Here is a 12,416-nt window from a genome sequence, read left to right as displayed (position 1 = left end):
TGCCACTCCTAGGCCTCGAAGCATTTGAGTGGCTTGTTGTAACGGCCAATGTTTTGGCCTTTCTTGATGAGAGATGATGCTAAGGTCTGCACCTGTATCCAGTAGCCCATTAAATTCATGTCCTTGAATATTTAGTTTTAGCATTGGGCGAGAATCTAAATTTAAAGACAGCATAGCCCAATCTACACCTGTGGAGCCTAATCCCCTGGAACCTCTTTCTATAGTACTACTGGAAAATTTATCATGTAGGCTGGGTATTATTAATAACTGTGCTATTCTATCTCCTGGTGAGATTACTGATATACCCTTTGTGAACTAGCTATAATTTTTATTTCACCTTCATAATCGGGATCAATTACCCCAGGACTTATCATAGGTCCTTTTAGAGTAGAAGAACTGTGTCCTAACAATAAGCCTACTGTTCCCTGGGGAAGAGGTCCTTTTACTCCTGTGGGAATGATTTGAACTCCCATCTCTGGAGTTAGTACTGCTCTGGCGGAGGCGCAGATGTCCAACCCTGCGCTCCCTCTGGTTCGTCTGATGAGAGATCTGATGGATAATGTGTCCTGGGCACTACCCTGATGGTGCTGCTGGGTTCCTCCATGGTGTTTCTGGGTTCCTCCAGTGCCCCGTATATTTGTGGTCATGGGCCCCGAAGCACTGGGCCCCCCATCCGTTTTTTGGCAATGGAGCCCGATGCCTTTCTCCACGATATCATGGGTAAACACCTGGTTCTTGTCCGTTTTTTGATAATGGAGTACCCTCTATGGTGGTTTGAGAACAGCATTCATTTGCCCAATGTCTCCCTCTACGGCATCATGGGCAAATACCCAGTATTCTACTCCTTTGATACCTAGCTTTGTTAAACCCTCCTCCTATGGGGCAACTCCTTTTAAAATGTCCTGTTTGTTCACAATTGTAGCATGTTTTTGGCCTGGCATCTAAAGCCTGTTGTACTGCAGCTGCCAAGACTTGCCCTTGTTCATTAATGTCTCTACATAATTTAATATATGTGTTTAAATCTCCATGTTTCCATGGTCTAATGACCTCTCTGCACCAACGATTTGCTTGGTCATAAGCCATTTGTTTAATTAATGGCATTGCTTGTTCTGTATCCCCAAAAACTCTGGTAGCTGTTTGAATAAGCCTATCTACAAATTCAGCGTAAGGTTCATTAGCTCCCTGTATTACCTTAGATAATTGACCTTGTAAATCTCCATGTCCTTGTAAAGTCTTCCATGCCCTAACTGCATCTGCAGCAATTTGTGCATATATAGCAGGATCATATTCAATTTGTTGCCGTTGACCCTCATAAGGTCCTTTTCCTAACAACATATTTAGATTTCTTTGAGGGTAACCGGCTGCTGCATTTCGCCTAGCCATCTCCATGCAAAATTCCTCATTGGCAACCTTCCATAACAAATATTGTCCTCCATTTAGCACAGATTTACACATGCTAGCTCAATCTGCTGGTGTCATGTCCAAGTTGGTAATGGATTCGACCATGCTTACAGTGAAGGGTGCTTGAGGACCATAGGTTGTTACAGCCTCCTTTAACTGCTTCACTGTTTTGAAATCTAAAGCACGGTGAATTCACTGCCCTCCTGCCTGTTCAAGTACAGGGCATGCTAATCTTTGAGGTCCTGTCTCAGGATCCCATCTATCAGCTACGGGGGTTGAGGGCCACTCAGCTGTCTCCATAGGTGGAGGTGCTGATTGAATTACGCCCTCTGGTGATAGAACAGTGTTAGTAGCAGCCTCCTGTTTTAGCTTTTTTCCTAATAGCTGTTTCTCCTCTAAGCTTTCTTCCTTTAAATTTTCTTCCTCTATCTGACTAGCTTGAGAGACCTTCTCTTTTACTTGATCTAAAATGTCTTCCTCCATGGTCTGAACCTCTAAGAATTTACTTAACACTCTTTCGGTTTGTTTTTTACTAATTTCTAATCTACTATAAAGATAACGCAACCCAATAAGATAACACAAAACAAAACCGAAACAGAATGAAACAAAAACGGAACAAAAAATCGTTGTATCAATTTTCCTATTTTCTTGACATGTGCATTTGTGGTCTATTTCTATCTCTTCCTCAGGAGTGAACAACTTCAAACCTTGAGCTAACCATTTTTCCCAGTTTGCTTGAGAAAGTTCTAGGGATAGGCAGCTTGAAACAAAAACAAAACAAATCAAAACAAGAACACATTGTTTTTTGAAATGGTCACCCATTCTCTCACCTTCCCTTAGGGGTGAGCAATTTCACTTACCCCGGAGCTTCAGGCGTTCCCCACACGGGCCGCCAAATGCCGCAGTCTGGCTGGGCACAAATCACTAGCCACTGAAGCAGGAACAAACTTTATTTCTGAACTCCACCAGCACACTCCACACACGCTCCCCGGGAACTCTCCCCAAAACCACGTGGCTCCTCCAGGAACCCGCCACCGGAAATATCTCCTCCGGAAATCCTTCCTCCTGCACTTCCCCAACCAATGGGAACTCTCCTGGAATCCCCATGAATCCCCACGAGAACTTCAAAGTAGCGTGAGAACTCCAAAGTAGTAGCGGCCAAGGCAGATAGTAATGCCTCGCCTGTCAACCAATACTATTGGCAAAATGCCAGGGGCCATTCCGACTCAGCTGTGGCTCTCAGCAACTTTAAGAAAAATGGAGGTCTCTTATGAAGCCAAACATGGGATTATCATAATTTCATATATGCATGCATGTATTCATTCATTCTTTGCTTGCCTTCCTTACTAGACTGAATTTCATGAGTATAGGGACTTTGCATGTATTGTCTATCAGAAGGAAAGGAGAAAGCAAAGCAAAGAATTGAACTGGAGCTCTGCTGTTCAATGTGATTCAATATGAAAATATTCTATCCTTTTGTACTTTTTGTTTTTATAAACTACCTTGTCTTCTAATAGGCAAAGAATGAATGCATAGATAGACAGCTACATGTTCAGGCCCTGCACTGTGGTAAAAGAGAATGAGCTCATTAATCATCATCCTTCATCCTGAAGGAACTTAATGGAGAAACAACATAATGAAGGCACAATATTTTATTGCATAGCCTCAACTGTGTATAAAATGTTTTGAAAGATCATCTATCACTTAAAATCATTTAAAAGTGTCTAGATATAAATTTTGTACATTTCCTCCTTTATAGAACAACGTAATGTCAGAGCCCAGAATTTAAAGTCAGACGAACTATGTTCAAATCTTAGCAGATTGGATAATGTTGAGTCATTTTCTTAATTGTTTTCTGATTTAGTTCCTCAGCTATAAATTGAGGATAAAAATCTCCCCTACCTCATAGAGTAATTGTTCAAAATAACAGAATGGTTAATAACAAATAATAGCAGCACTTATCTCCTAGTAGAATTACAATTACTACAACTCCTTCTGTTACTGTTGTTATTACCCAAAGCCCAGCAAGGAGAGTCCTGAAGGTATACTGGGTAAAAGAAGCCAGTCCTAAGTTCTAAGTGGCACAAATGCCACTCGACAGGGCAAAGAATGGAGAGAAACACTGAGATGTAGCTTAATTAGAGGGTTTGGGTAGAAAGCTTTGAAGTTCTGGAATGATTGCAATGGAGCCCCTACAAAGGTGTTGGAACTCAGTTCTGGTAAACTCTTAACAATTAAAAAGCAGTGCTGCTGTTGTTCTCTGGAGATTAAAAAAAAAATCCCAAACCACTTCAATTAGGAAAAAAAAATAATGAACTGGATTTTGGGATCATTGTATTTGATTTTTAGGAGAATGAAAGAAATCAAAAGACACTTTCAGATTCATTTATTTATTTAACTGGATTTTGGGATCATTGTATTTGATTTTTAGGAGGAAACAAATCAAAAGACATTTTCAGACACATTCATTCATTCATTCATTCATTCATTCATTCATTCATTCATGATGGCATGCCTCCCTGTTGCCCAAATGGTTCTTGAACCTTGGCTCAAGCAAATTTCTTGCCTTGGCCTCCTTGAGTAGTTGGGACTACACACCAGCAAGCACTACTGAGCCCAGTCTCAGATTTACTTTTAAAAAGTACTTTCAGGGGCTCTCTTGGGGTAAAACAGCTTCAGCAATTCATTTAGAAGCCAAACGATAAATTGATAATTATGCTTGGTGCTACTACTGCAATTGCTACAGAGACTCAGAGTAGAGTAGTTGAATAGTCCAAAAACTACGTATTGATTTTGGATGTCTCTAGTCATCTAGGCTGGACCTTAGAGGTAAGCCATTGTCGGAACCCTTCGTTTTCCAGAAGATGAAAACCAGATCCATTAGGTCCAAATTCCACCGACAGTTTTATGGTCAGCCAAGTTATATTTAGCAAGTAGGGATGTTAATACAGCCAGGGGGTGCTCGCTTCTATAAGCCATTAAGCTTATTTAAGCCGTAAAATAAGCAAAGGAATTGGAGACTAGGGAGAAGACTGAGGAGTGAGCAGGAAGCCCTGGGATGGAACATGGCTATTTTCACTTTGGGGAGAGGAGGAGAGGTCAGGTCGTAGAACCGTGGTGTAGACACGCCTGTCAGACCCGCCCAATTATCATGCACAAACAAGTAGACAAACCTCTCTCAGGGCCCCGACTACAGCGGTTCACGGATCCTACCTTCTCGGGTGGCGCCTCCGCAGCGTTGGGGCCCCAGAGTCCGAACCTTGAGAGACAGAGAAGTTTGAGGATTCAGGAGCTGGGTATGGGGACGTCCGAGATGAGGCTGGATCCAGCTGCACTCGGAGACCAAGCGAGGGCAACTGGCAATCACCGCGTCGCCTCTCACCCGCTTGTGGACCTTTCAAACCGTTCATCACAAGGGCAGACTCCGGGCCCGGCTGGCTACGGAGGCAGAGTTGGGAGCAGTGAGCTTGGGACGCCACGCTGCCATGGAGACAGGACTGAGTCCGGCTGGAGCCGGGCAAGCAGCCGAGGTAGGTAGCGGAGGAGTTGGGGGTGTGGCGAGCGAGGCGGAGGGGGCGTGACGTGAAGGCCCTGGAGCGAGATTGGTTGGGCGGTTGGAGGGGCGGGGTGGGGCGGGGCGGGGCGGAGCAAGCCTGGACCGTGGAGACGGCGGGGAGCTGCCCGGGTTATCCTGGGGGCCCCCTGTCTCGGAGCTGCCACTACAAGGCGAATTTGGGTACACAAACTCTCTGTCCCACTTGAGCACACGCCCTGGTTACTTTGAGAAGGACGGAAATGAGGGGGATTGAAATGTGGTTGTCCTTACCGGATCCTGATTCTAGGGAGTAGAGGAAAAGAGGAGGGATGGCCTCGCGGGTGTTTTAAACCGGTGGAGTAAAAGATGTTTTGAGTTGGGAGGAATGGGTACCCCTGGATGTGGAGGACAAATGTCCCCTGCAGGATTTGGTGCCCCAATGTGTGGTCGCCCCCAAAATTATGAGTTTCCTGAGCGGTCTCTGGGCGCCAGTTCTCCCAGAAATCTGATTCAAGTGGTCAGAGACTCGCTTCTCCCGCCAGCCTGAGGCATGTTATGAGTCTGGTTGGTGCTGAGGCTGCTACTCAGCTATCCATCTCGGCCAGTAGGAGGTATTTATGGGCTTCAATAACTGTTTTGGCCATAGAAGAATGTGGTAAAGCTTTTTTATTAGGAAATTTTAATTGTCCCTCAGGCTTGTCCTCTAGGAAAGAATTGCTGGGTTTTCAGCACTTGGGATTTGGAAGTCACTAGACTCTATTTGTTGCTAGGCAACGTGTTTTGAAGGAAGCCCCTTTGTTGGAATCAAATCTGGCTTTGAATTTCATGAAGTAGCCACATAATATGAGGTATAATCGCTATTTAACCTCTGGGTTTAGGTACCCTCTGGGGATATGTACCTGGTAGATGGTCATGAACTTCATATGATAAAAATATGTGTTAATTATGGCTATTATTGTTTATTATTATTATTAAAATGGAACCAATTAGACCAGTCAGGGACCAAGAATATATATATAAATAAAATTATTTTGAAATTCTATTAATTATTTGTCCATATTTACTCTCTAAATCTTGTGTGAGTCATAGATGATAGAAAAGAGGCAAAGATAAAAAGCCAGAATGAAATTTAAGAACTCAATGAAGTCATAGACAAATACATTCCTGTTACAGGGATACCCTTACAAAGGCTGATGTCTGAAGTTTAGTGGAAGACATTTCCACTATTATCTATTTCTATCAACTATTCATCTATTTCTATCAACACCTTTGAAAACAATAGTTTTGCTAAATTTGCTTAGTCTTGATAAATAGGTAACTGGGAAGTATAAGAAAACATCAAATTGATTAAACTTTCTCTTCTGACTCGCTTCCCTCTGCATAGAAGAGCTCAAGTTCAGGGTTTTTTAAGTTTATTGTTCTTGAAAGAAAGGGCAAGAATAGATTAATGATCTACCTGTGCCGCAGTCCGGCTGCAGCAAAATAACCAAGGGGTGACGAACAACTTGTGTAGATTGATACAGCAGGAGTGGAAGCCCTTTATTGCAGGACAGGAGCAGTATTTATACATTCCACACAGCTTATCTAATTAGCATAAACTAGATACAGCAGTCAACCAATCAGGAATCTCCACACTTAATGACTCTCTTTTGTTACTTCTCAAACCACGCCCTCTGGCATTTTGCCAGGCACCATCCAGACTTGTTTAGGAACTCTAATATTCCCCTGACAAAATGCCAGGTGTTATTTTGACTTGTTTACAGACTCTAACATACCTGGGGCTAGGTCCCACCTTGGACCTCAAGGTTTTCAGTGCCAAGCAGGGATGCATATACAACTTGGTGCTGTAGACTCATAGCAGAGATTAAAAAAAAAAAAAAAAGTAAAGCTGTTGACACAGAGACTGTCCCATGACATCTGATCAATAACTCTTAGGTAGCATTACTACTTCTACTACACTGTGAATGCGAATAGAAGTACTTATTTCAGGGTAGCTGTATTTAGGTAAAGTGCCTGACCCAGTGCTTATTCAAATCCACATGGTTATTTTACCTCACTTTGATAAAAAGGCATTACATTTCATCTTGATTTGTAAGACTTCAGAGATAATTCACCTATCTCTATAATTTTAGTGCAGAAATTATTGGTGTAATACTCAAAAGTAAAGCATAGTTTAGCTCCAACCTGTACATTCAAACCACTGAATAAATTACCAAAAAGTGTCTATCTAGTGAGGATTTGTTCTAATAATATGAAGGGAAAAAGCCAAATGCTCTTAGGCAAATATTACATCACCCAAAACAACTGGCTTTTATTAAACTCTATGGTTTTATTTTTTTAAATAGATCTGAATATAAGCAGAGCATGATATAAAAATGTTTAAATAGCACTTAATGTTTTTCTGATTATAAAACAAATGCAGGGGCTGGGGGTGTACAGCTCAGTGGTAGAGTGTCTAGCATGCACAAGGTTCTGGGTTCAATCCCCAGACCTGCAATCCACACCTACCCCCCGAAACCCAAAAACCTAACACATGCTCATACTAGACAATATGTAACATAAAGAAAAGCACATGAAAAATAAATAAGTAAAAACCACCCAGAATACCATCGCCCAGTAATAACTTCAGTTACTACTTCAATTTTTCCTTTTAACTTTTTTGTGCACATATATATTTTACTTAATAACATTTGTATTTGATGGCATACACATTACTAGCATTCCTTTTTGCTTAACATTCTCTCGTGAACATTTCCCCAATGTCTTTTAAGTCTTCAAAACATTTTAATGGTCATATAATATTACATAATATATAAAACACACTTTATCCATAATTTATTCAACCAGTTCCCAACTGGAAATTTCCAGTTTTTGTCCTATAATTTATTGTATCAAAAAGACATGTTGCTCAGCACAAGGTTTGGCATAAGCCTTAAATGATGAAGAGTAACTATAACAATAAGGTTTTGATGAACATCTTTGTAAATAAATCTTTGATGGCATTTTTCACTCTTTGAATTCTTAGGACTATGAAAAAATAACTTCAAAAGGCATTCTTTGGGCTTCAAAGACAAACAAACTAAAATTCTGAACTGTAAAATATTAATTCTTTGGAAAAGTACCAACTACAAAATTGATTGTGTGCAAAGTGTGAACTTACCCAGAAGATGCTTTCTTGTTAGTTGCTGTGAAACACCAAGAATATTTGAAGCCTATTGACTTTGGCTTTTACCTCCAATTCTTTTCAGGATTTGCTGGTTTTCTCAATAGGGTGAGATTGTTTGAAGTCTATGCAAATTGCCTTACTTCCTCTTCTCACAGTAAAATGTTAACTACAGTATTTTATTTCCAGCTTGCCTCTTGTAAACATATGGCTTTTCTACATTTCTTTCATTTATCTTTTTGTGTGAAGCATTTTTTTTTATCTTCATACTTATTAAACTGAAGACAGATACCTCCTTTCTTTCCTTCCTCTTCCCCCCACCCCCCCCCCACCCCCGCCACCGCCTTCCTGGTACTGGGGATTGAATCCAGGAGCTCTTTATCACTGAGCTACATCCCAACTTCTTTTTTTACTTTTGTACTTTGAGATAGGGTCTTACTAAGTTGCTGAGGCTGGCCTCTAACTTGTTATAGATTTGCACCACAGCACCTGGCTAGATTTCTTTCTTTTAAACCCAAGTTTAATCCTATAAAGCACTGAACTTAGTGTAGTTTGTAGTTAGTTTTGGTCAAGAGATAGGTAAATTAACTAGTACATTTAGGAATAAAATTTCATAATAGAGATGATTTATTAAAAGCAATGGCCACCTCTACAACACATACACACTTATCCCTCACCACACTATTCTTTGACAATTGTTTTTTTTTTTTATATTAGGTCAAACTATATGAAATTGTCATATATGGATAAGAAATGGGCAAATGATGGCAACTTCATATGGCTCTATTTATACAAATACTTCATGAATTAGTATATATTTTTCACCTTTCTCCAAATATTGAACTTCCTGATTATCATATTGAGGATATCCTTTACTTGCAGAAGATTGTGTTTGTTTTCACTTTCATAAATAATTGAATCTAGTCCAGAGGGTGCCATAAAATGTTTATTATTTTGGAGACAGTAGAGGGAGCCTGGAGCCAAAACATTGTTAATGTAGACATGTAAATGATTGTCTTTGGATTCTTGAAGAGTGAATGAATTTAAATTCTAGTATATATGTAAAATAGCAACTTTTTTTTTAAAAGGTTGGTTATGCTTAAATAATCACTCGAATACAATGAGAAGGCAGTTGACTGCCAGTGCGGGATGAACTTCATAAGGGTTCACAATAGGATCAACTGGAATCCTATTCTTCTGGGCTCCTAATCTGAGTAATGTCAGACACAGCACATTGCCATGTTGACAGTTTGCACTGTACAATGTCCCCCTTTTCAGCCTGTAACATAGATCACCCTTCCATTTCCATGACATCATGATTATTTTTTTCCTCAGAACTTCAAAATACATTACCATTTTCAATTTTTTGTTTTAATTTATAACCATCATGGTTTAGTTGAGTGCTTCCTCCAGACATGCAGAGAGGCACTTTGATCTTGTTTCAATTTACATCTTTTTAAGAAGGTGTCTAATAAATGACCACTTCCTTCACAGACAGAATTTTTGCTAACCTTAATAGAAGTACTGTCTCTGGCTGACCCTCTCTTCAACCATCTTTATCTTTGGTCCAATCTTTTGTTAAGCACCGCCCCCACTGTGCTGGTGTTATGAAGGGGTTCCTAGGGTAATTGGTGTTGTCACCACTATTCTTCACTGCAGATAGCGTAGGGAGGACTCCTAGGTTTTTGAGGTAACACAGATTCCTAAATCTAGAGATAAGATGGGAAAGAATGAGAAGGACATGAAGAAGGGGGGGAGGAGAAAAAGAAAAGAAAGAAGAGGAGGAGGAGAAGATGTATATGTAAAGATATTAAATGTACTTTCTAAAGAAAATCAGGTTCTTACCTACCCAGAATGCAAAAACACAAACAAAAAAGAAATAAAAGTAGGGTAGCTGGTATGGGCATGGGTATACCAGAGCATAACTCTCCAGTCTTCAATTTTTAATTTTTTAAATTTTGAGACAGAGTCTCATTAAGTTGCTGAGGCTGGCCTTGAAATTGCAACCCTCCTGCCTCAGTCTCCTGAGTTGCTGGGATTGTAGGCATATGTCATCCCACCTGCCAAGTGTAGCCCTCTTAGCTCTGGTACAAAGAGATTCCCCCATAGTAAAGACTAATTCCTATGCTGTTAATTATAAATCTAACATATTCATAATTTATGAACTTTTCCATTGACATATATTTAATATGTCCATCACTACAATCAAGATAAAAAAAAAATCATACCTCTTCCCTCATTTAACTTCCTTCTGTCCCTGCTCTCATCCTGAGCAATCACTGACTTGCCTTCTGCCAATCAGGATAAGTCTGAATTTTCTATAGTTTTATATAAATGGAATCATACACTATGTAATCTACTTTGTATGACATCTTTTACTTAGTACCATAATTTTGAATTTATTCATATTGTTACATGTATCAATAGTTCATTCCTTTCATTACCAAGTATCATTCTGCGCCGATACATATACCACAATTTATCCATTAACCTGGTGATAGACATCTGAGCTTCCAGTTTCCTCCTCCCTCTGCTATGGCCTAAAAATTCTTTCCAGGCAAAAACTGGAATATCATAGGACTTAATGTTTTTATTTATTTTCTATTTTTTAGTTTTAATTAGTTATACATGACAGTATAGGACTTAGCTTTTGTTTCTGGCCTTTTAGGGATCATTTTCTTTTGTTGCCAGATACACAATATCTTGAGAACTAAGATTCATTAGAAAAAAAATTTTTTAAAAATTTTTTCAGGTTAGAGGGTAAGTTCCTTCCCATTACTCCATCTTAGCTGAAAGCAGATTTCATATTGCCTCACTCTTAAATATGAACAAGCAACCAAAGATTACCAGATATTAGAGATAAGACAAAAACGTATCATAAACTAATCATGATAAACTAATAAAAAATTAAATTGTCAGCCATTACCACATCTTTAAATTCCCAAAACCATTTGACCACAGCCTGGTCTAGTGCAGATCTCTAGCTTCTTCTTGCTTGAAGCAGGCTGGCTTGGGGAAACACAGGTAATTAAGGGAATGAAAGAAAACAAGTAAAAATGCTAAGTACCATCCTCAAAGTGATACAAGAAACAATATATTGCATCCATTAAAGACTAGCAGCATGCCATAACAAATTGTAATCAATCTAAAGATAAGAAAATAGTCCTTGAAAAACTATAAATAGTGTCTGCTAAAGAATTTTATTAAAAATTTGAATACATACAAATGGCCAACAGGTCTATGAGAAAATGCTCATTAACATTAGTCAACAGGGAAATGTAAATCAAAACCCCAGTGAGATATATCACCTTACATCTGTCAGAGAGGCTATTTAAAAAATTAAAAACAGCAAGTATTGGCAAGGATGTGAAGAAACTGGAACCATCACACATTGTGGGAATGCAAAATGGTGCAGCTGCTATGGAAAACAATAGGGAGGTTCCTCAAAAAATTAAAACTAGTACTACCATATGATCCAGCAATCCCACGTCTGGGTGTCTGGGTGTATTAAGGACCTCATGCTAAGTAAAACAAGTCACCCCCAGTTATTTTTATTTCGAGACAGGGTCTTGTGGAGACTGGCCTTGAACTTGTGATCTTCCTACCTCAGCCTTCTGAGAAGCTGGGAGTAGCTAGTACAGGTATGTACCATTATGCCTGGATTTTAGTCTTTTTTTTTTTTAATTACCTACAAAAGAATAAGGCTAAAGTCAGGCTTCTTATCAGCAATGTTTAATTCTAGAAAACAGTGAGGAATTCTTCCAAAGGTCTGAGAATTCTATATTAAGTTAAGTGTAACAACAGGATGAAGACACTCTTAGGGGACCTCGTATATAACAATTTTTTAATACCATCGGACTTTGAATCCATTGATGCCTCAATGAATCATTGAGCCTTCTTTCCTCTTCACAGGTCCTCACAGTCCTTCTCACTTGGCTTATGCTGTGCTTGATCATCTGATCATCTTAGTCGTTCCCTGGCATGTACCTTCCTTTCCCTTCTCATGGATAAGGAATTTGTCAATAATTATGACATACCAGTTCTAGAGAGTATTAGCAGTTAAATATCTGTATAAAAGTGTATCATGGCAGAATCTAGTAGTATGCTGTGATTACATTTCCTTTCTTGTACAGTCCCTGCCCCTGCACTTTTCACTGTCAGCCATTGAACATCTTTAAATTCCCCAAATCATTTGACCACATCCTGGTCCAGTGCAGATCTCTAGCTTCTTCATGCTTGAAGCAGCAGGCTGGCTTGGGGAAACACAGGCAGCTTCACTTCGTATTCACTGTGGCTAACCTCCAGGAGTCCCTCTGT

The 12,416-nt window shown here is 39.7% G+C and overlaps 1 protein-coding gene across 1 annotated transcript in view; it reads right to left on the bottom strand.

Annotated features, from left to right (window-relative positions):
• Nucleotides 1-4,888, bottom strand: part of Erich2 (glutamate rich 2) — a 28,250-nt gene extending 23,362 nt beyond the window's left edge. Inside the window, exon 1 of the mRNA XM_046447520.2 lies at nt 4,615-4,888. Within this exon, the coding sequence (XP_046303476.1) occupies nt 4,615-4,811 (197 nt within the window). The 5' untranslated portion in view covers nt 4,812-4,888. The remainder of the gene's footprint in view (nt 1-4,614) is intronic.
• Between the last annotated feature and the right edge of the window lie 7,528 nt (nt 4,889-12,416).

This window comes from Marmota monax, unplaced genomic scaffold (genome assembly GCF_021218885.2).
Source record: "Marmota monax isolate L192 unplaced genomic scaffold, Marmota_monax_Labrador192_F-V1.1 WCK01_AAM20220418_F8-fsc00007, whole genome shotgun sequence".
Classification (NCBI taxonomy): Eukaryota; Metazoa; Chordata; class Mammalia; order Rodentia; family Sciuridae; genus Marmota; species Marmota monax.
Note: the sequence above shows the minus strand (reverse complement) of the source record. Positions and strands in the feature narration are given on the sequence as shown.